The 22,720-nt window shown below is 39.4% G+C and overlaps 1 protein-coding gene across 1 annotated transcript in view; it reads left to right on the top strand.

Moving 5' to 3' along the window:
• The first annotated feature begins 228 nt into the window (after positions 1-228).
• The window catches only part of BAZ1A (bromodomain adjacent to zinc finger domain 1A), an 84,359-nt gene continuing 61,867 nt past the window's right edge, over positions 229-22,720 (top strand). The window contains exons 1-3 of the mRNA XM_061159157.1: positions 229-417; positions 869-1,039; positions 12,508-12,786. Of these exons, the coding sequence (XP_061015140.1) occupies positions 927-1,039; positions 12,508-12,786 (392 nt within the window). The 5' untranslated portion in view covers positions 229-417; positions 869-926. The remainder of the gene's footprint in view (positions 418-868; positions 1,040-12,507; positions 12,787-22,720) is intronic.

The following is a 22,720-nucleotide window of genomic DNA, read 5'->3' as shown; positions in this document are numbered from 1 at the left end:
CTTTGGGCTGATAATCGCAAACATGGAGGATGCTTCTGATTCTTCACTAGGGGTTGCTCCATTAATTAATAATGTAGCTCTCCCAGGCTCTCCGCCGTCTCTTCCTGTATCAGTGACAGGCTGTAAAAGTCATCGAGTAGCCAATAAAAAGGTAGAAGCGAGAAGTGAAAAGCTCCTCCCAACAGCTCTTCCTCCTTCAGAGCCGAAAGTAGATCAGAAACTTCCCAGGAGCTCCGAGAGGCGGGGAAGTGGCGGTGGGACGCGATCCCCCGCGCGGAGCCAGGCCGTGGCAGCGGGAGAAGCGGCGGCCGGCGGTGCGGCAGGGCCGGCGAGAAGCGACCCCCCGGGGGGACAGAGCCTCCCCTCGCCGCCTTTGTAGTTGAGAAGGTGGAGAAGTGGCAGCCGGCGTGCTCGCAGGTGAGGGACTCGGTGTGGTCGCTCGGTAGCCGGCCGACGCCGGCAGGGAGGTGTAGGCGAGCGGGGGAACAAAGCGGAGCGGCGCCGGGGTCCGCCCGCAGCGAACTCCCTCGCGGCGTCGGGCCGGCCGGCTGCGCGCCGAGCACGTTGCGAGCCCGGCGGCGGCGGCAGGCAGGGAGCGGGCGCTGGGGGAGGGGGCCGCCGCTCCCGCACCGCCCGCGGCAGGGCGTCCGGCCCCATTGTGAGCCGGCAGCCGGGCGTGCGGAGGTTGGGCGGCTCCGCCGGTCCACTACCCTGGTCGCGACAGCAGCCACCTCGACTCGGGTGGCAGCCGCGGTGGGTCAGTCACACAAAAGGCAGCCGAGCTTCCCCCGGCGCGCGGACCGGCCCACGCCGCCGCCGCCGAGCGCTCCCTACCTTACCGGCTTTCCTTTCCCTCCAATTTTGATAGGGAAGCGGGGCCGGCGCGGGCGGCCGAGGGTCCGGGTGAGCCCGCGGGCGGACGCGAGATGCCGCTGCTACACCGAAAGCCGTTTGTGAGACAGAAGCCGCCCGCGGACCTGCGGCCCGACGAGGAAGTTTTCTACTGTAAAGTCACCAACGAGATCTTCCGCCACTACGAGTAAGGGCCGGGCCGGGCGCGGGGGGTGCGAGGGAGCGTGGGGACTCCCTCCCCAGCGTCCTTTTGTCTCCTTTTCCTCGCCCCGGGCTTCTGGCGGGGCGACTCGAAAGTGACGGGTGGCTGCGGGCCCGCGTTTCTCTGGCCCCCAGATCCCGACCCAGTGACTGCGCAGGGGCCCCCGGCGGCCCGAGCGGCCGCGGCGCGCGTGAGGGACAGCCGGCCGGGGCGGAGGAGCCTTTGGTCCCCGCCGGCTGCGGGGACCGCTTCTAGTCGCGGCTGCCACCCGACCGCCGAGCGGCGGAAACTCCCCGCCTCGCCCCTCCCCGCCGCGGCCACACGCGCGCTCCGGGGCCAGTTCCGGGATCCCCGCCCGGCGGCCGAGGGGATCCCCTCTCGGGTCAGCGGCACGGAGTCGCCGTCCCCCGGCCCGGGGAGGGAATCCCCGCCCCCGGGGGCAGGAAACGGCCGGGGCTGGGCGTCGTTTCCCTCGGTTCAGGAGCGGAGCCTGACGTTGGCGCTGCCCCGGGTAGGGGCGGGGGTGGGGTGGGAGCAGAGTTGAGACTCGGGGAAGCAAGGGGGGGTCCCCGACGGGCCGGGGGCCGTGGAGCGCGGGACACCGGAGCCTCGGCGGGCCGCCTCCGGTCCCGTGCGGCTAGGCCTTGTAGTGTGCGAAGCGAGCCGTGCGCTCTGTCACCGCCTCTTCTTGGTGACTAACTCCCGGCCCCGGGGAACTTGGCGTCTCCGCCCCCGGGAGACCGGGTGAGGAAGAAGTCGGGGCTGGGCGGGGGAAAAGGAGGGGGAGAGAGCCGGGCCCTGGGCGCCCCCTCGTTTTCACTTTCCCGTAGCCCGGAGCGCGGCGGTGGGAGTTGGGGGAGGGGGTTAAGACAAGTTCAACTCCAACCCTAACCAGCCTCCTCTTTATCCCCCTGAGCATGTGGACCGCCTGACATGTGCCACTCGCTATTGTTTTGATAAGAATCCGGAGCTGCTGCGTGTGTAGTTTCAACCCCTAAAATTTTAGTCCCTTGCCTGAGGTATCCCAAGAGATCGCCTTGTCCTGTGACACCTAACAACGGGGTGTTTCAGATCTCTGTGTTTAAGCAGGATCTCCAAGTGAGAACCTGAGTTGATCAATCGCTGGAACAGCCGGACCCTCCCTTTTTCTTATGCTTTATCCTCTCCACTCAGAAGGAATCCCTTTGTGGCTTAGAAACCAAGTGTTATAGCAACCAAATAAATTGTGTGTAGGAGGCACCTTTTCTGAGTGGGGGCTTGATGGAAGGAGAGCTTTAGGCATCTGCACCTGTCTGAGGAATGAGCAGTGGTTAGGAAAGACGTTTCCTTTAAGCTTTTATTTTTAAGCAAGTCGTCTTTTTCTCCAGCTCCACAGGAGTTACACGTAAACATGTTACATCTAAAGAAGTTTTTCAGCACACAATACTTTTAAATAAATAAGAGTGCACATCTTACTCTGCTCCTGTACAGACTTGTTTTGTTACTCAAATAGAATTCATTCTTGTAACTACTTAAGTGAATTTGGATTAAGTAACTTGACAAGGATGTTGTCGTATTTTTAAAGAAGATTTAAGTTAAAATCCTTGGTAATTCTGAATTTTTTCACAAAGTGTATTTAAGTGTCAACAAGATAGGAAATGGGGTTAAATTTCAAACTTTTCTTCTTTCATGTAAGCAGTCATAGTTTTTGAGACACTCTTCTTAGAAGGGAGCATAAATATGACCATTATCCTTTTTGAATTAAACACTTTTCAAATACTTGGGTTCTTGATAATTTATTGTTAATATAATCATGGAGAAATCCGAAATGCCAAATAAAGGAAGAGACTTTTGATATTCCAAACCTACCTTCCATTAATTTTAAGGAACTGCTTTCTTTATCGTCTTATGACTAAAATTTAAAAAGAAAAAAAAAGAACTAGTTTTTTTTTGGTTTGTTTTCTGTTTTCTCTGTGCCGAAGTGTTTGGATTTTTGGAAATTACGAGCAGTTTAGAAGACAGGGTTGGTTTGGGAGCAAAAATACTTGATATATCCTGAGCAAAGCAGAACTAGAGATGTTCTTGGTTATTAATGTTTATGACTTTGAATTGCAAAATTGGAAGAAGATTGCCATTTGTGTTAATTAAAATTTATTTGAATTACTTTCTCTTATATGATTACAAAGAGATTTTTCTAAAAATGCATTCATGATGAATGGTATATGGTAGTCTGCAGATTGTGGTAATCTGACCCTTGCCACAAATCTGGAGAAACTGTGATGGAAGCTTCTGTTTTCACTAACTCATTAAATTACAAATTGATTTATGTGAATTTGTTTGAAGACTATCCTTTAAGTGCATAAATTTGAATATTCTTTTGTATTTATTTGAAGATCACTATGGTCACCTATTTGCTCAGGTTTTTGATTTCTTGAATATAGCTTTAATCAGTCTTAAAGATTTTTACAACAGCTCTTCACCTCATTCACTTCCCAGCACAAGGCAAAGTAACTGCCTCTAACTCTGGTTAATAGAGGTTGCCAGCGACTTTTTACACTTGATCTTAGCCAAAAGGCCGAGAAGCGATTGCCAGCGACCTTTTAATTGCTAAGTAATGTTTTGTCTACCTTACTTGATATTATAGCCTAACACTTCCTCCTTTGTCCTTCCAGCAGCAGTGGTCACCACGTGGCTCCATTTTATCTAGTGTAGCATCTGCAGTTATTGCTCTGTAATGTAATGTGTTTGTTGCATCACATTTTCTTTTTCTAGACTCCGAATTCTTTGAGACAGGGACTATGACAAAGATGTATTCTTATCATAAGTATAATCACTTATACGGTTCAAACTCCTTTATTTATTTTTGAACTATATACTCTTTAACTAATTGCTGACTCTTGTTTGACCTGCTTTCCACAAGTAAAGAAGACCTAAAAAATAGCACATTAACTGTAGGCAAATGCATAAGCTAGAATGCAGAAGACTGAAACTGAACCACTGTCTTATGCCATAAACAAAAATTAACTCCAAATGGATTAAATACTTGAACATAAGACATGAAACCATAAAACTCCTAGAAGAAAACATAGGTGATAAGCTCCTTGACATAGGTCTTGGCAATGATTTTTTAACCCAACACCGAAAGTAAAAGCAAAAATAGAGGTTCTACATCAAACTGAAAAGCTTCTGCGCTGCAAAAAGCATTAACAAAATGAAAAGGCCGCCTACTAAATGGAAGAAAATATTTGTAAGTCTTACATCTGATAAGGGGCTAATGTTCTAAATATATAAAGAGCTCATACAATTCAACAGCAAAAAATAACAAAACAGTTAGATTTAAAAATGGACAGATCCGAATAGATAGTTTTCCAAAGAAGATATTCAAGAGCCAACAGGTGCTTTACATCAGTAATCATAAGGGGCAGACAAATGAAAACCATAATGAGTTATCACCTCACACATGTTAGAATGGCTATTATTATAATATCAAAAAGACGAAGTAATAAGGGTTGGGGAGGATGTAAAGAAAAATGAACTCTCCTGCACTAGTGGTAGGAATATAAGTTGATGCAGCCATTATGGAAAATAATATAGGGGTTCCTCAAAAAATTACAAATAGAACTACCATATGATCCAGCAATTCCACTTCTGGGTATTTATCCAAAGAAAATGAAAACACTAATTCTCTTTTTTAAAGATATATGCTGCCCCAGTGTTCATTGCAGCATTATTTCCGGTAGCCAAGATAAGGAAACAACCTAAGTGTCCGCTGATGGATAGATGGGTAAAGAATACACAATAGAATATCATTCAGTCTTTAAAAAGAATGATATCTTTCATTTGCAACAATTCCTATGGACCTTGAGGACATTATGCTAAGTGAAATGTCGGGCAGAGAAAGGCAAATACTATATGATCTCACTTATATATGAAACCTAAGGGAAAAAATATAAGAAAAATGAAGCTCATAGATAAAGAAAGTCAAATAAAGTACATAATTTACTCTCTTAAATGCAATAAACATTTATTCTATAATTTAGTTAGCTGACAACAATTTCATTAAATTTTTTTTTTTTTGGTCTGTGGAAATGGAATAGTTAGGTCTGAATCCCAGAAATCCTAGTTTTTCAGGATAGGAAAATGATTTGTATTACCTAGTGACTTGAATCTCCTTAATAAAGTGACTTCTTTTTTTAGGCATGTAGACTCTTGGAATGTATTTCCCATCTTTATGTGAGTCACATTTTTCACATACAATGCAGGAATCTCTTCCACAACATCACTGACAAACCAGCTTTATGTTTCCAACCTGACTGCAATGAATAGTGTGACTGGTTTATAAAACATCCTGTTTTCATTGTTCATCAGCTCTTCCCTTGTTGATTCAGTCCTTTTTGTCCTCTTTTTGCAGATGAGAAAGCTGGGATCGGGGTAAAAAGAATTAAGTCCAAGATCAGTGTCCCAAACTACCTGTCTAGCAATTGGTGACACTATCCGGTTCACATACCTAAGACTCTAGAGCTCGTGTTCTTAGTTACCAACACATAATGCTTATTACATGTTCCCTGGTGGCTCAGATGGTAAAGCATCTGTCTATAATGCAGGACACCCAGGTTCAGTCCCTGGGTTGAGAAGATCTCCTGGAGAAGGAAATGGCAACCCACTCCAGTATTCTTGCCTGGAAAATCCCATGGACGGAAGACCCTGGAGGCTGTAGTCCATGGGGTCGCAAAGAGTCGGACACAACTAAACGACTTCACTAATGCTTATTTTAGAGAATTCTTCATAATATTTGATAAAGTTTGCATAAGTATACACCAAAAACATAGGGACTGCTGCCTAGATCTTTGTGTAGGTACCACTATCTGCTGTCTGCTCAGATATTTGGCTTTTTTACTATATCCCCAAGTATAGTTCTAGATATTATATGTACAAACGAGAATGCCATTAACTTAACAGTGGGCAAAAATGTCCTTCACATAGACAAGTTCCCAAACTCATAATCAACTATGTATGAAATCAACTAGGTTTATCAGTAGGCCATTTCATGAGAAAAGGGTTTTCAAGGAAAGCTGGATAATCTCAATAACTAGTGACTTCAAACTAGATGTTCAGCTTCACTTTAGGAGTAAGTCTGCCACATGGCTCAGATACTTTACCTGGTCTCAGAGTCCTTTTTCTGTGGATGGTATAGCAGAGATTCCTAAATACTTGTCAAGTTTTAACCTTTTATCTGCTTCGCAGGCTACCATGTTTCTCTTCTTCAGGCAGAGTATGTATATCAGTTACTTATAACAGGCCAGCCTGAAACTTAGTGGCTCAAAACAACCATCCCTTATAATTGCCCTCTATTCCTCGAGTTGCCATTGTGGCTTTTGCTGGCCAGTCTGTGCTCGTTTAGCTCAAGTCAGGCTAGGCTGAGGCTAGATGGAGTGAGAGGTAGCCTCAGTCATATGTCAGGGACCTCAGCTCGGGTGGCTTTACTGAAATACAATTGACAAATAGAAATGTAAGATACCTTAAGTGTACTGTGTGATGATTTAATATATTCATAGTATATGTGTATATTAAATGGCATTTCACACCATGTGGTCTTTCATCCTTAGAAAGCTAACTTGAGACCCTGTATTGCTGTTCCTCACCTTGCATTCATGCAAAGTAGCTTAAGTCGTGTCTGACTCTGCGATTCTATGGACTGTAGCCCAACAGGCTTCTCTGTCCACGGGATTCTCTAGGCTAGAATACTGGAATGGATTACCATGCCTTCCTTCAGGGGATCTTCCCAACCCCAGGATCGAATCCTGGTCTCCTGCATCTCCTGCATTGGCAGACAGGTTTTTTTACCACTAGCGCCACCTGGGAAACCCATTCCTCACCTTAGTGTCATCTGAAGATTTTGGGAGCTTACCTTGTATGTCACTGTCTAAGTCTGACTGAGGCAGCACTGAGTGCAAAGTAATAGCTTGTTAAAGTGTATTTAAACTTTATATTTTTAATTAATTGACCTCCCCCTCACCAAAACAAACCTAATTTTCCTCTTGCAGCTTTTTCTGTCTATAAGACATGTTTAGTATACGATGCCCATAATTAACACTTAATCTGCTCTTGTAACCCCTTCAGTGAAAGCAATTGTTAGACTAACCCATGCTGTCTTTTTTTAATAGTTACTACTTTTCTAAGTTCATAAACCATACTTTCCATCTATTGCATGCCATATGCTGTTTTAGTCCAGTTATGTTAGTTTTTAACCTGTGGCTGCATTTCTCAGTTACTAATTATTTTGCTGATTCAGGAGTTTGCTTATGTCAGATTTTTTCCTGCAGTTTTGTGCTGGATCTTTCTTGTTGTATGTCTAGTTAATAGTTTGGGCCATTAAGTAAATAGAGTATGCTTTGCATTTATCTTTTCTTAATTGTATTTGGTTTCTGTTTTTTTATGTCACTTTGTTCTTAATCTTAATCTACTAGGTTTTTAGTTTTCCAGATACTCAGCAAGTTAACAGAAATGCTACCCTTAGAAGTGTGTTCTCACCAGCACTTGACCTGGTAACTCAGAAGCAATTTTTCCTTAAGAAATAATAGTAAAGGACAGGGATCATCAAACAATTTCTTAAAGGGTCAGGTAATCAATATTTTAGGCTTTCCAGGCTGTTAGGTGTCTGTTGCACCTACCCAACTCTATGGATGTAGTGAGAAAGCAGTTGTAGGCAATATCTAAATATATTGTGTTCCAATAAAGATAGAAAGACAGGTGGAAGTCTGGATTTGACCTCTGGTCTAATACTATGCCCATTTCTAGTAAAGAGGAGTGTTGAAGGAATGTATTATAGCAATCAGTTGGAGAAATAATAATCTATATTAGTCTAAACTGATATAAAATAGTACTTTGTATTTTATAAATTTTTCCTCACAATAATAAAAATGTGCTTCTTGGAAATTTTTCATTATTTATAGCCTTATAATATTGAAATTGAAGAGGCACTGTAACCTATCCCCTAGAGTTCAGTATTATTAACAAAACCCCACACATTTGAATGAGTATGATGAATGAGTGAAGAGCAGAATTGCAGAAGTGGAAGTAAGTGAAGGTATATGATGTTAGAGATGGTGCCATGTTGGTAGGGGGTGTTGAATAGGGAGAGATAACTTCTGGCTTTTTTCCCCCTTGCTTCCCACACCACTGTGGTAGTGTGTCCTGCCTGCCTCCTCCTAATGGTGGGTTTTATGCACAGCAGGGCTATAATGTAACAACAGCTTTGCAGAATAGATAAGCACAAAGGAAACAAACAGTAGAAACCCTTTATAAGAGGCTGTGGAAACCCGGGTGAAGAAAGGTAGCTCTACATCACTGGTTGTTGTCTGTTTACATGTTTAGTGGAAGTTTGTGGTACTTACACCATTCCTCTCCTTGGTACTTTGAACAGTGATAACAGATCTAAATAATGTTTATTCAGGGAGCTCAGCTCCCTGCTCTGTGATGACCTGGAGGGGTGGAATGAGGGATAGGGTGGGAGGGAGGCTCACGGATGAGGGGGGATATATGTATGCATAAGCTGACTCACATTTTTGTATAGCAGAAACTAACACAACATTATGAAGCAATTATGCTCCAATAATAAAAAATTAATCAAAATAAATAAGTAGTGTTTATTGCAGCGCAGTCTAAACTTCCCCCTGCCATGGCTGCAAATAGCCCAGCCTGTCAAATACCGACTTACAATGGCTAGAGCTGTGTTGTCTAATGCAGGAGCCATTGGTTATTAAGAACTTGAGATGTCACCTGTCAGAATTAGGATGCACAGTAAATGCAAAATACTTACTGGATTTTGAAGACTTAGTACCAAAAACAAAGGTTAAATATTTCACTATTGATTACATATTGCAATATTTTGAAATATATTGAGTTAAATAAAATGTATTGATTTCATTAGTATTTCTTTAAAAGTTTTTAAATGTGGCCACAAGAAAATTTTAAATTGTATGTGTAGCTGCCATTTTGTTTTTGATAGCAGTGTCTTAAACTAGTTGGGCTTCCCAGGTGCCTCAGTGTAAAGAATCCAACTGTCGATGCAGGAGATGCAGGAGACGTGGGTTTGGTTCCTGGCTTGGGAAGAGCCCCTGGAGTAGGAAATGGCAACCCACTCCAGTATTCTTGCCTGGAAAACTGCACATGGACAGAGGAGCTTGGCAGACTACAGCCCATGGGGTTGCAAAGAGTTGGATGTGACCGAGCACAAGCAGAGACTAGTTAATGTGTAAAATAGCTAGATTTGAAGTATATTTTTCCTTAGAGTTGGGGCTTCCCTGATAGCTCAGTTGGTAAAGAATCTGCCTACAATGCAGGAGACCCCAGTTCGATTCCTGGGTCAGGAAGATCCGCTAGAGAAGGGATAGGCTACCCACTCCAGTATTCTGGCATGGAGAATTCCATGGACTGTATAGTCTATGGGGTTGCAAAGAGTCCCACACAACTGAGCGACTTTGACTTCACTTCACTTCCTTACAGTTGACTATGAGTAAGGAGAGCTGATTGTTAAGTTACATAGAGATTTTTGGCTGTGTGGAGATGAGCACCCCTTCTTCCTCTCTCCTCACAGTGCAGAAGTCACTGTAGTATACTGCCGCTGCTAAGTCACTTCAGTCGTGTCCGACCCTGTGCGAACCCATAGACAGCAGCCCACCAGGCTCCCCCGTCCCTGGGATTCTCAAGGCAAGAACACAGCTTAAACTGTTAGAATATCTCATGCACATTAAGTATGTGGCTTGGGACCCTATGTTTGTTTCTAAAGGAAAAAGTTTAAAACTTTTTATGAAGCTTTCTAAGTGAACCACAGTTTTAGGCAGTGAAAAGACCTCTTCCAAGATCTATCTGTTCATTCATTTTATTCTGCACTGTTGATAACACTCGATTGGGTATGTTTCTTGCCTCTCACTTAGCTAAATTATTTATCTGACATAGATTTTATTATAAAAATCAGATTATATTCATTGTTTTTTCTGACATATTTTTTCTTCAACTCTACTTTTCCATTTCATCCTAATTCTTAATGCCACTTCCTCCCAAAGGTGTTTCCTAACATTTCTTGATCTTTTGTGCCTGTCTCTCCTTGTTCCCTTCCTGTGAATCCCAAAGGATATCTGCCTCTGTCTAGTAAAGATCATCACTTTTTATTTTAATGATGTGCACCCATTATCTCCATTACTAAAGGATACATACTTCAAAAGGATTTTCCTTTGTACTGAATTAGTCTGGGCTTTCCAGACTGGGCACTAGTGGTAAAGAACTCGCCTGCCAATGCCGGAGACACAAGAAACAAGGAGGTTCAATCCCTGGATTAGGAAGATCCCCTGGAGGGAGGGCATGGCAAACCACTCCAATATTCTTGCCTGGAGAATCCCTTGGACAGAGGAGCCTGGCAGGCTACAGTCCACAGGGTCTCAAAGAGTCAGACACAACTGAAATGACTTGGCTGATGTGTATTATCTCTTTAGATCTCATTTATGTTAAGGTATGATTAGTTTCTCTTTACTTCTATAGGTTTCATTTTTTGTTGTTCTTGTAGACTACAGACAAATATACAAATGAAACTATCTTAATGGAATTACTCCAAATCTTCTTTGGAAATCAGACCCTACTGTAGGGGTTACCTGTACAGATATACTAATGACGAAACATGCATGTAATAGTTTTTAACAATTTTTAGAATGACAGTAGAAGGAAAGGTGCATCTCAGGAAGGAGAAAAAGTTAGAGAATTGTGAGTTATGTTGGTTACACGTAATTGTTGAAAAGGAGACCAAAATATAGAAGAGGGCAAAATATTCACCCAAATCTTGCCACTTAGAGGCAGTTATTGTTAATCTTTTTGCATATTTCGAACCTTTTCCATTTAAAAATATTTTTGTTACGAAAACATGAATACTCATCATAAAAATTCAAATAGGGACTTTCCTGGTGGTTGAGGGGCTGAGACTCCACACTCTCCATGCAACGGGCATGGGTTCAGTTCCCGGTCAAAGAACTAGATCCCACATGCCACAACTAAAGATCCTGCATGCCTCAACAAGGATCAAAGATCCCGTGTGTTTCAACTAAGACCTCAAGCAATCAACTAAATACTTTTGAAAATTCAAACAATATGGAAATATTTAGAATAACAAATTTTCTTTTCTTCCTTCCCAGTTCCTCCCTTTCTCCATGGGGAACATCTGTTTTTGGTATTTGTATAAATACAAACCTTTGCACATTTTTGCTATTATTATATTAATGCATGTGGAATTGTATCATTCAGTGATTGAGTTTTTTCTACTTAATATACCTTGGAAGTCTATCTCTATAATAGACCTCTTGCATTTTAAAAGTGACTGAATTAAAGTTTTGAAGAGAAATCAGTGCCATAGTAAGAAATCCCAGCAGTGTAGAAAAACACCGAGTAGAATGGTCCCTTAATCCCATCCCCATTCTGTAGCTGTTAGCTTGATTTTTGTGTTAATATAACATATAATATATTTTGTATTATAATTCCAGAAATATTTTATGCTTCCTTAAGTCATCTTTCTCTGCTTTCCTTCCATCTTTCTTTTTCTTTCTTTTTTAAATTTTAACACAAGTGGACCATATTCTATAGTTTTAATAAGCTTTTTTTATACATTATTACATTATTTTGGAGTGTAGTTGATTTACAATGTTGTGTTAGTTTCGGGTATGCAGCAAAGTGGCTCAGTTGCACATGTCTACTGTCTACTTTAGACTCCTTTCCTGTAATAGGTTGTTACAGAGTATTGCGTAGAATTCCTGTGCTATTCAGTAGATCCTTGTTAGTTATCTATTTTATATATAGTAGTGTGTATATGTCCATCCCAATCTCCCAGTTTGTCCCACCCACTTTTTCCCTTGGGAACCATAAATTGTCTTGGTAAGCTTTTACTTTGAAAAAAATATAGGATGGAAGCAAACTGGAAAGTTGTCTTTCCTGTTTACATTATTTAAGAACTCTCTTACTGTTTAATGACTGTGAGTTTTCATTGTATGAAGTACTATAATTTATTTAATTTTTCTCTTATTGTTAGATGCTTAGTTTTCCCAGTTTTTCACTATTATGTTAAACCCTTTCAAAATTCATAGTCAAGTGCTTGAATTCAGTGTTTGGACTGCTTTGAAATAGAAAGCTTAAAAATTAGAAAGAAAAAGAATGGCTGAGCTTATTTTGTTTCACTCAGTTTCAAAACTGATAGAAATCACAGTCCAGTCCAATTTTGGCTGAATGTACCTTTAAATTGAAAACTATAAATGTCTAGTTTAAATATACTTTTTCTTATGTTTGTATTAATGTGTAAATTGACCAGTCCCTAAATTTTTGTATGGGTTGTATGATTCTGTGTAAAATTTTGCAATAAAGGCTCAAGCCTTTGTCAGCTTTTAATATAAAACTTGTGAAATGATAGGTAATGCATTTTTGTTTTGTTTTTGAATCAGTGACTTTTTTGAGCGAACCATTCTGTGCAACAGTCTTGTGTGGAGCTGTGCTGTGACAGGCAGACCTGGGCTCACCTATCAGGAAGCACTGGAGTCAGAAAGAAAAGCGAGACAGAATCTTCAGAGCTTTCCAGAACCACTAATTGTTCCAGTTTTATACTTGACCAGCCTCACCCATCATTCACGCTTACATGAAATTTGTGATGATATTTTTGCGTACATCAAGGATCGATATTTTGTTGAAGAAACTGTGGAAGTCATTAGGAACAATGGTGCAAGGTAAAGTACTTTTAATATTTTCTTTTGATATACATACATTCACATTGCTCAGATTCAAAATACACAAGCAGATGAAATGAGGAAAAGCTTAACTTTGACTACTTTCCGGCTACGATGTTATCCTCCCCACAGATAACCCTTGTGTTAACAGTTTCATATGTATTTTTCCAAAGCTGATTTTGGTATAAACCACCAAAAACGTGTACACACATGCATACACACACACAGTTTCCTGCCCCTTTCAATGCGAAAGGTAACATACTGTACATACTGTACACACCTTTTTTCACTCAAAATATCTTGAAGATTGGTCTATTTGCTTTATAAACCATTTTCCTTCTTTTTCATTTACTGTGTGTTTTATTATATCAAAGTTTCATCTCTCTTTTTTGACGGTGAAAAGATCTTAGATAAATATATCTACTATGTTGTCATTATGTTATCTATTAAATATGCCTACATTTCTTGCTGGGTTTTAGTAGTTCTTTGATAAGATGAAGACTACATTTTTGATAAGATGAAGAGAATTTTTGCTAAGTTCTCTTCTCCCTTACCCAGAAAAAAGTGGATTTTTCATATATGAAATTTAAAATGAGTTTATCTGTGGCACTAAGTTAAAAATTATCATTGCTTTTCTGAAATGTTAAGAATTTATGATTGGCTAGTCACTGCTGCTTATTATGGTAATCTTTATTTGCATTAAAACTTTTTATAGCCTCTTTTGAGACAGCAACTCTTTTGGGATGCCTTTTTTTCCCTTCTCTGTTAACCTGAATGCAAATTTATTTCTTTTTGAATTTTAAACTTCAGCAGCCAAAACTTATTATATATGTTCTTAATTATATGTCAATAATTATGTTCTTTATTATCTTATTGTGGAGAATCATCACAAGTTTATGTGTAATTTCAGAATAATGTCCTTAATATAATCCATTTCACTTATTAAATGCTACTGTATATGAATGTTAAAAAGCCAAAATATATTTATATTATGTTTGATTTTGGTGAATTACTGAATAAGTTCTTTTAACTGTAGAAGTAAAAAATGGTAAAAATTGAAGCATTTTTCATTTGTCTCCTGACATTTAGTAAAAGACATGTCTTTATTTTCAAGAGGAAAGATTGGTATGTCACCAGTAATCCCACCAAGAACATACCAATGTGTATCACGAAAAGGGCCTATTTGGGGATGAGGGCATTTTTTTTCTCCTTATAGTCATTATTTTATTTGACTTATGCCAATAGTGTTTTTTAACTCACAAATCATTGCGATACATTAACCTTTAACACTAGGTTAAATATAGCTTACATCTAGGAATATAGTTGTTTAGTGTTTCTTGCATAGCTTTTTTTAGTTGTACCAACTATCTTGGGCTTCAGGTAGTTATTGCTTTAATGACAGTAGTAAACTAGGATACATTGTAGAAATGGGAAATCTGAGAGTCACAATTTTGTTGTTTATTCATTAGAAACACACTTCTTCTGCCTTATAAAGCTTTTAAATGGTAAAATATAAGAAATTGATATTTTTCTGAGTAATTTAAGGCTTTATTTTCATAATACATATTGGCTGTTCTTAATCTGTGTGTGAAAGGAGAAATCATGGATGACTCAATCTTTTTTTCTTTGCCTTTAGCAGCTGGGTGGATGATAAGATGCAGAGGCCTCAGGAAGTAATACTGTCAGAGTCTAGGCTTCTTCGCTCTCATCTCAGGTCCAGATATTTCTGATTGCTCCGATTTTGTCTTTCATGCAGATACTGCTTAGGTGATTCATGAGTGTCACTTAGTGGGTAGACGCCAGTTATTGGAGATGTAAAAAGGATTAAGATGTCCTTTAAGAGTTCAGTTAAGGGAGAGACAAACATGTCAACTTGTGGGATATTAAAATAAACACATGAATGAGGTGATTCAGGAGCAACCAGGTCCAGAGTGCCTGTAGAGGCTAGGCTTGAGTTTCCTACACTCACGCTAACACTGGTTATTTTGGTCTTTTCATCTTTGCCAGATTTGATGATATCTCAGTGTTTAATATGCTTTTCAGGTCCTTTGCTCCTTTTTCTTTTGGTTTGTCTGTGATTAGTAGATTTGTGAGAGGTCTGTTAAATATGAGACATACTAAACTCTTTGTCACCTTGTTGCAAATATTTTTGTTCCATTTTTTGCCTTTTTTTAAATGTTCAGTAAATGTAAAGTTAAAAGGACTTTAAAAATATGTATAAGGAATACTAGTAGAATTAAGGGATAATGAATAAAAATTCAATAAATACACATTCACCACTTGGTTTAATAAAATATCTTTGTCTTTGATGTTTGTTTATAGTTTGAGAAAAAGTATAAATTTTTAGTTTTATAGGAAGCAGAGTTGTGTGATACTGAAGGTTTAGGCTTTGGAGTCAGACTGACCTTGTTGGACAATGACATCTTTTCAAGTTTTTGTGAAACTGAAACGAGAGCAGGGTGGGGAGGTTGGAGGGGGCGGGTACACATTTTTGAATTGCTGTATAAATAGAATATAATGTCATTTTACTGGGGGAATAATGCTGCTATTGGCCCACAAGTCTTATGTGGAAATTAGTATTTTTCTTCTATTATTGGCTAGTTTTTCTGTTGCTTTATATTATAATTAAGCTTCAAGCATGACTTGAGATTTCAGCAACTTTAGGTACTAGTTTCTGCATACACCCTTATCCTTTCACCTTTTTCACTTAAATTTCAGTTTAAAAAACTTTAATATATATTAAGCTTGACTAAATTTCCTTTGGTTGGAATTGTACCACCCCCATCTATTTATTATGCTCATGAACTTGGACAAACCCCATGAAATTTAAGGGAGAAGCCTGATGTGCTGCAATCCATTGGGTCGAAAAGAGTCGGACACGACTTGGCGCCTGAACAGTAACATGTATTTGTTACTTGTGCCCGTGTCTCCTACATTGGCAGGAGGATTCTTCACCAGTGAGCCACCAAGAAAGCCTTTGAATTCAGTTTTGAGGTGATGATGCTAGTGGTAAGGTTCTGGTGTCCCCTGGGTGGGCTAGGGCAAACCTAGCTTCAGTGATGAGAGAAGTGTCACATTGAGTTTCCTCAGTATCTCTGTTGACTTTAACTGCAGGCTCCTGTGGCCTTTGTACCTAATTGTGTCTTGAGGCTTATCCTTAGGGGACTTATTTGGAGAATTCAATGGATTTCTCCCAGTGGCTGAGAAATAGCAGGTACTCACTATCTTCATGGGGATCCATAGGATCCACAGTATGAGATCTGTATTCCTACTCCCACTTGCCACTCTCTGAAAGTTAAGAGTGTGAAGTTAGGGGAATTTTCTTCCACAGTACATATATTTTTATCCACCTTTGCTTTTAAAGTTTATTGAGATATAAGATTCACATTCTGTAACATTCACCCAGTGTACAACCCAGTAGGTTTTAGTTATGTGACTGTTTCCGCTATCTAATTCCAGCATATTTTCATCACCCCAGTAAATCCTGTACCAATGAACAGGCCCTCCCAACTGCGTTTTCCCTCAGCCCCTGGCAACCACTGATCTCTTCCCCGTCCCTGTGGGTTTGTCTGTTCAGGATATTTCATGTACACGAAATCATGAAGTGTATACCTTTCTTGTATGTGTTTGGTTTCTTTCACTTAGTGTAGTGTTTTTCATATTCACCTGAGTTGTAGTATGTATCAGTATTTTATTTCTCTTTATTAATAAATTCTGTATGGATCTATCACATTTTGTTTATCCATTTATCAATGGATAGATAAATTTGAGTCATTTCCACTTTTGGACAATTATAAATAATGTTGTTACAAGCATTCCTGTACAAGTTTCTATGTGGACATATGTTTACAGTTTTATTGGGTGTATACATAGAAGTAGAATTGCTAAGTCATATGGTAACTCTGTCTTTAGCATTTAAGGCATCTTCCAACTTTTCTAAGCAGATTCATCATTTTACATTCCTGCTAGCAATGTATGAGTGTTCCAGTTTGTCCACGTCCTCACCAAGCCATACATGTTTATTTATTATTGTAAATCTTTTTTTTTCATTTCTTTAAAAAATTAATTAGTTTAATTGGAGGCTAATTACTTTACAGTATTGTGGTGGTTTTTGCCATACATCGACATGAATCAGCCACAGGTGCACATGTGTCCTCCGCATGCTGAACACCCCTTCCACTTCCCTGCCCACCCTGTCCCTCTGGGTTGTCCCAGAGCCCTGGCTTTGAGTGCCCTGTTTCATGCTTCAAACTTGCACTGGTCATCTATTTTACTTACGGTAATATACGTATTTCAGTTCTATTCTCTCAAATCATCACACCCGTGCCTTCTCCCACAGAGTCTAAAAGCCTGTGTCTCTTTTGCTGTCTTGCTTATAGGGTTGTCATTACTGTCTCTCTAAATTCCATATATGTGCTTTAATAAACTGTATTAAATATATACAGCATTAAGTATATATTTAATATACTGTGTTTCTCTTTCTGACTTACTTCATTCTGTGTAATAGGCTACAGTTTAATCCACCTCATTAGAACTGACTCAAATGTGTTCTTTTTTTATAGCTGAGTAATATTCCATTGTGTATATGTACCACAACTTCTTTATCCATTTGTTTGCAGATGGACATTGTCCATCTGTTTTATTTTGCCATCCTAGTGGGTGTGAAGTGGTTTCTCTTTGTAGTTTTGATTTGCATTTCCTTAGTGGCTGATAATGTTGATCATCATTTTATGTGCTTATTGGTCATTTGTGTATTTTCTTTGGTGAAATGTCTACTCTGGTCCTTTGCCCATTTTAATATTGAGTTATTTATCTTTATTACCGAGTTCCAAGAGTTCTTTGTGATTTTGGGTACAAGTCCCTTAGCAGATATGTGATTTGCAAATATTTGCTCCCTTTTTGTGAGTTGTCTTTTCATATTCTTGATGGTACCATTTGCAGCACCATTTCCCTTTGCTTTTAAGCTTTTGTGTCAAAAGCATCTACCTTTTGTTTCTATCTCTGTTGGTAGAATTTAGCAGTGGTCCTAAAGACCTCTTCATCCATTAGAATTAGATTTACTTGAAAGAGCATGCTACGTTACAGAGAAGTGGATGGGCCCCTTCTTAGGCTGAATTATTTCAGTATGGATACTCTGGATCTCCTCACTTCAGTATTCTTATTGTCTTCTTTATTTTTAGATATCCCTCCTCCTTTCTTTTTTGCATCTTATAGATTAGGTGCTTCCCTCCTCACCGGAAGTTAGGTGCTTGCCTCCTCACCGGAACTTTCTGTTCTGAAATTAGCAATCAAGCTGACAGATTCTTCTAGAAGATCCTTTGTCATTTCTGTGTTAGATAAAGAGAACAGCAGGCTACCTGACTGAGCCACACCAGTTTCGTTCTTTATACGCCCATCTGCATTACCACCAGCTTGCCTGCCAGTCATGCTGAAATGTGTTTTCTGCTTCTTCCTTGGAGCCTATGTGAGAAGTGAGGGGATGGGTGGTCTTGTGAAAAAACCACCAGTCAGGTCTCTGTGAATTCTTAAATAACTACCAGATGTTTGTATATACATTGCATCTGCAGATATGAAGCAGGGACTTATGGTTTCCATTTACAGATGAGGAAATAGATCCAAAGAAGTTGTGATTTTGGGCGGTGGCCGGGGGGGGGGGTAATTTTTTTAACATATATTTACTGATACCTGCTATTTACTTGCACTGTTCCAGACACTGGAGATTAAGCAGTGTACAAAGCAGAGTCATGGACTGTCCATTCCAATCTTATAAGTCATAAATGGCAGGATTTAAATTCAGATAGACCTGACTTACAAAATTATTTCTTTCTCTGTATCACTGTGTCCTTGGTTTTGGATTCTGCCATTTGTGATTAGCTGCATGGTTCTGTGCAAGTGATTTCAACTCTTAAGTTTCTGTCTTTTTTTCTTGTGTTAAATGGACCCTTGACTTACAGGGTTGCCTCATGGGATAAAATGGCATAATGTGAATTTTTAAAAGCTATGTTAATATAATACTGTCTTTGCTGTAACTGTCTTGCTAGCATTTGAATGTGTTTATTGGTGGCCATGCAGTTGTGTTTTTAAATTTATTTTTAATTGAAGGATAATTTCTTTACAGTATTGTGTTGACTTCTGCCATACATCAACGTGAATCAGCCATAAGTATACATATGTCCCCTCCCTCTTGAACCTCCCTCCTACCTCCCACACCATCCCACCCCTTTAGGTTATAGAGAGCCATGCAGTTTTATTGTTTTATTTTTGTTTGTTGGCACATGCTAGTAGTGATGTGAGGCTACAGTAGGCGCCTGGGACACTGTAGCTCGGAATCAGTGATGTGAGGCTACAGTAGGTGCCTGGGACACTATAACTCGGAATCAAATTTCCGTTACAACTCTGAAAGGAAACCCCACAGTTAAGAATTTCAGTGTCTTAGAAGACATAGTTGTTTGTTTTTGAAGACAGTCATCCCACATTTTTATGTTATCTTCTAAAAATACTACACAAGCAGATTTAAAATGCTATACAAGCAGATTTCAAGACATCCAAGTTTCAATTTTTTTTTTTAACCACCTTGATAACCATTGTTTAATGAAAGGTTGGGAGGATGGTGAGCTAGAGCTCAAATTCTTGCATGATAAACCCATCTTTTCTACCTAACCCCAGAACTAGAGAATTAAATTAGGAAAAAGGAGGTAGAAATCACACAACATATAAACATTGTGGACTGTTGAGTCATCGTTCAGTGTAAAGAAAGAACTATAGAGTTTGAAAGAATTTTTAAAAAGGAGTCAGAATTACAATTTTATATTTGGTAATTTTTTTCAGTTAAAGTAGGCTTTGGGCAGCTTGTTTTCAGATATTTTACAAGCACAGTCAGGATGTTCTGGGAGCTGAAAGATTCATAGGAAATGTGAAGCAACAGGTGTGAGAAGGTACTTCTAAAAGTAGATACACTGACAACAGCAAGAGATGGCACCTTATAACAAAGGAGGAGATGGACTAAACACTAACGCCACAACACACTGACCTGGCTCAGTGTATACTTTGGTAAAGTTTGAAGACATTGCAGAATGGCAGTGTGCTAGATGTTTTCATTTTAATTCTCATGGTATTGATGGGTGACTCAGAACCTTTGAAAGATTATTTTCATGTTGGTATTTACCTAAAGGAGTTGAAAATTTATGTCTACATAGAACCTGCACATAATTGTCTTTAGCAGCTTTATTAATAATTGCCAAAAGTTGGAAGCACCAAAATATCCTTTAGTCAGTGAATAGGTAAATAAATGGCAGCATATCCAGACAATGGAATATTAATTCAGTGCTAGAAAGAAATGAGCCTTCAAGCTTGAAAAGACATGAATGAACCTTAAATGCGTATTACTAAGTGAAGCCAATCTGAAAGGGATACATATGGTAGGATTCCAACAATATGACTTTCTAGAAAAGGTAAAATGTGAAAAAGATAGTGGTTGCCAGGAGTTGAGAAGCGTGAAAAGGAGATGAATAGGTTGAACTTGGAGGATGTTTGAGGCAGTAAAAATAATCGGTGGTGCTATAATAATGGACATATTTGTCCAAACCCGTAGACAGCACCAAAAGTGAAACTTCGTAACTCTGAACTTCAGGTGATAATGATGGTCCGTGTAGGTGCATTGATTATAGCAAGTGTTACTTCTCTGGTGTGGGGTACTGAAAGAGGAGGAGGTTTTTCATGTGTTGGGGCAGGTAGTATATGGGAGATTTTTGTGTCTTCCTTTCAGTTTTGCTGTGAATCTAAAACTGCTCTAAAAAAACATGGTCTTTAAATTTTAAAAAGTTATGCTCTGCTTTTTAAGACTGAACTGTCTCATTTTTTAAAAATTTGCTTTTTTTCCCTATAAAAATTCACATGTAGCAGAGAAAAGTAAAAGGTGAAGGCCTGGAGTACATTTCCCAAGTGCTCCTTTCAGAGGTAACCACAGTCAAAAATATAGTGCACAGTTTTTGGGGGGTTTTTTGTATACAACACTAAATTTTAAAAAAAAAAGTAACTTTTTTGGTTAGTAATGGTTTGGATAGCTTCTTATATTAGAAAACCGTGCACACCGTTTCTAACTGATTTTTGCATAAACTAGCTAAACTGTTTAAAAAGCTTAATTGGAATATTGCTTTTTCTGAGGGTGGAGAAAGTTATTTCGTTTGTTAAACCTTGTGTGAATTTGCTCTTTGAAAATAATGATCTGCATTTTCTTTCACATAATCTGTGATCTATGACTTAATGACAGACCTTTTCTCCAATGTAGGTTAAATCAGTACAAAAGCAGCATTGGATTTGCACCAAAGAGTTTCCCCTGTAACTAGATGTTCCAAATACTATCCCCATACTATTTAGATTTAACATTTTGAAATGTTCTCTAATTAAGCATAAGAGACTATAGTTTAGTATTGTTTTTAGAACTGCCTTGCAAAATGAAGATTTTGAAATTCCTTTTAATCTTACAAACTGATATCAATTTTGGCATGAAATAGGGACCAACCACCTAGTTCCTTGAACACTTATCTATTCAACTATTAAGGTATATTCCCTCTGGCTTTCTATGTTGCATTGGTGGGTTGCTTCAAGCACTTTAGTCTAATGAAGTAAGAGAAAATTAGCACATAAACCTAAAATATAGAGAGTAGGTACTTATTACATATTAGAATTGGAAATGAGAAAATGAACTTTTTATCTTTGAGCTCTTTTTTGTACTGCTAACCTAAATGCTATTAGTGAATCCTAATTAATTAAAATGCATTAATATTAGGACAAAGGGAAATACTAAATATATTGAGGCGATAAGAGGAACATAAAAGGTGTAAGTAAGGAACAATATAGTTATTTTGATTTAACAATATGTGCTTGGATATCAGCAACTGGATCCAGATGATATTAATCCAAGGAGAAGTTTTTGGAAAAGGGTTATTTGGCTAGAAATTTGAAGACAGAGAAAAATAAAAATTAGCAGAAAAGATTGAGGGGGAAGGCTTCTTATTTAGGTGCTAAGATAGAGTGTATAACTTTTTCCCGGCACACCACGCAGCATACGAAACTGCCCTGACCAGGGATCGAACCCATACCCCCTGCAGTGGAAGTGCAGTCTTAACCACTGGACCACCACGGAAGTCCATGGTATATAAATTTTAACAACGTATATTAGTTGAGTTGATTATAGCTCTTTCAGATAAAGGCTTTCTATTGGTCAGCTTACTCTGCTACCCTTTTAAGGTCAAAGTTCCTGGTTCTTAGGCAAGGAGAGTCCTAAGGATCATCCCCAAATTGATGTTTCATTCTTTAATTGCTGATGACCCTAGTATGTTGATGATATAATTATTAATAGGGGAAAAAAGACTATTTTGGACAGCTGTTCTTTCTTTGGAAATCTTTAGATGTATATTATTGGATATACCAGAGACCCAGACTTACAACCTGACTGCCGTATTGTTGCAGTTAAAATTTAGAATTCTTATTTACTTCTATAATAATGTAAATTGAGAGGCCATCCTGGGAAATACTTTTTATGCCCTAAAAGTCCCTATTAAGTAGTCACAAAGATAAATGAATTTGTTTTTCTAAGCATGTTTAATTCAAATAACATATAAAACTTCTGTTGTAAATTTTCTGTATGGACTCAACTGCCTGATGCTTAACAAAATAGTTCAGTTAAGTTTGGGCTGATCATACAAACGTATTCATTTTCTTCAGTGTTCTGAGGGAGGACCTTCCCATTTGCATCGGCCATTAGGAGAATCTGTCTAATGCCTCTCAAAAGTCTTTGGTAAATATTGGAGGAGGGTAGCTGGTGCATGTGGGCATGCTAAGTCACTTCAGTTGTGTCCAACTCTTTATGACCCTGTGGACCTGCCAGGCTCCTCTGTCTATGGGATTCTCCAAGTAAAAATACTGGAGTGGG

Source organism: Dama dama, chromosome 13, assembly GCF_033118175.1.
Source record: "Dama dama isolate Ldn47 chromosome 13, ASM3311817v1, whole genome shotgun sequence".
NCBI classification, from domain to species: Eukaryota; Metazoa; Chordata; class Mammalia; order Artiodactyla; family Cervidae; genus Dama; species Dama dama.
This window is presented reverse-complemented; position numbering and strand designations above follow the sequence as displayed.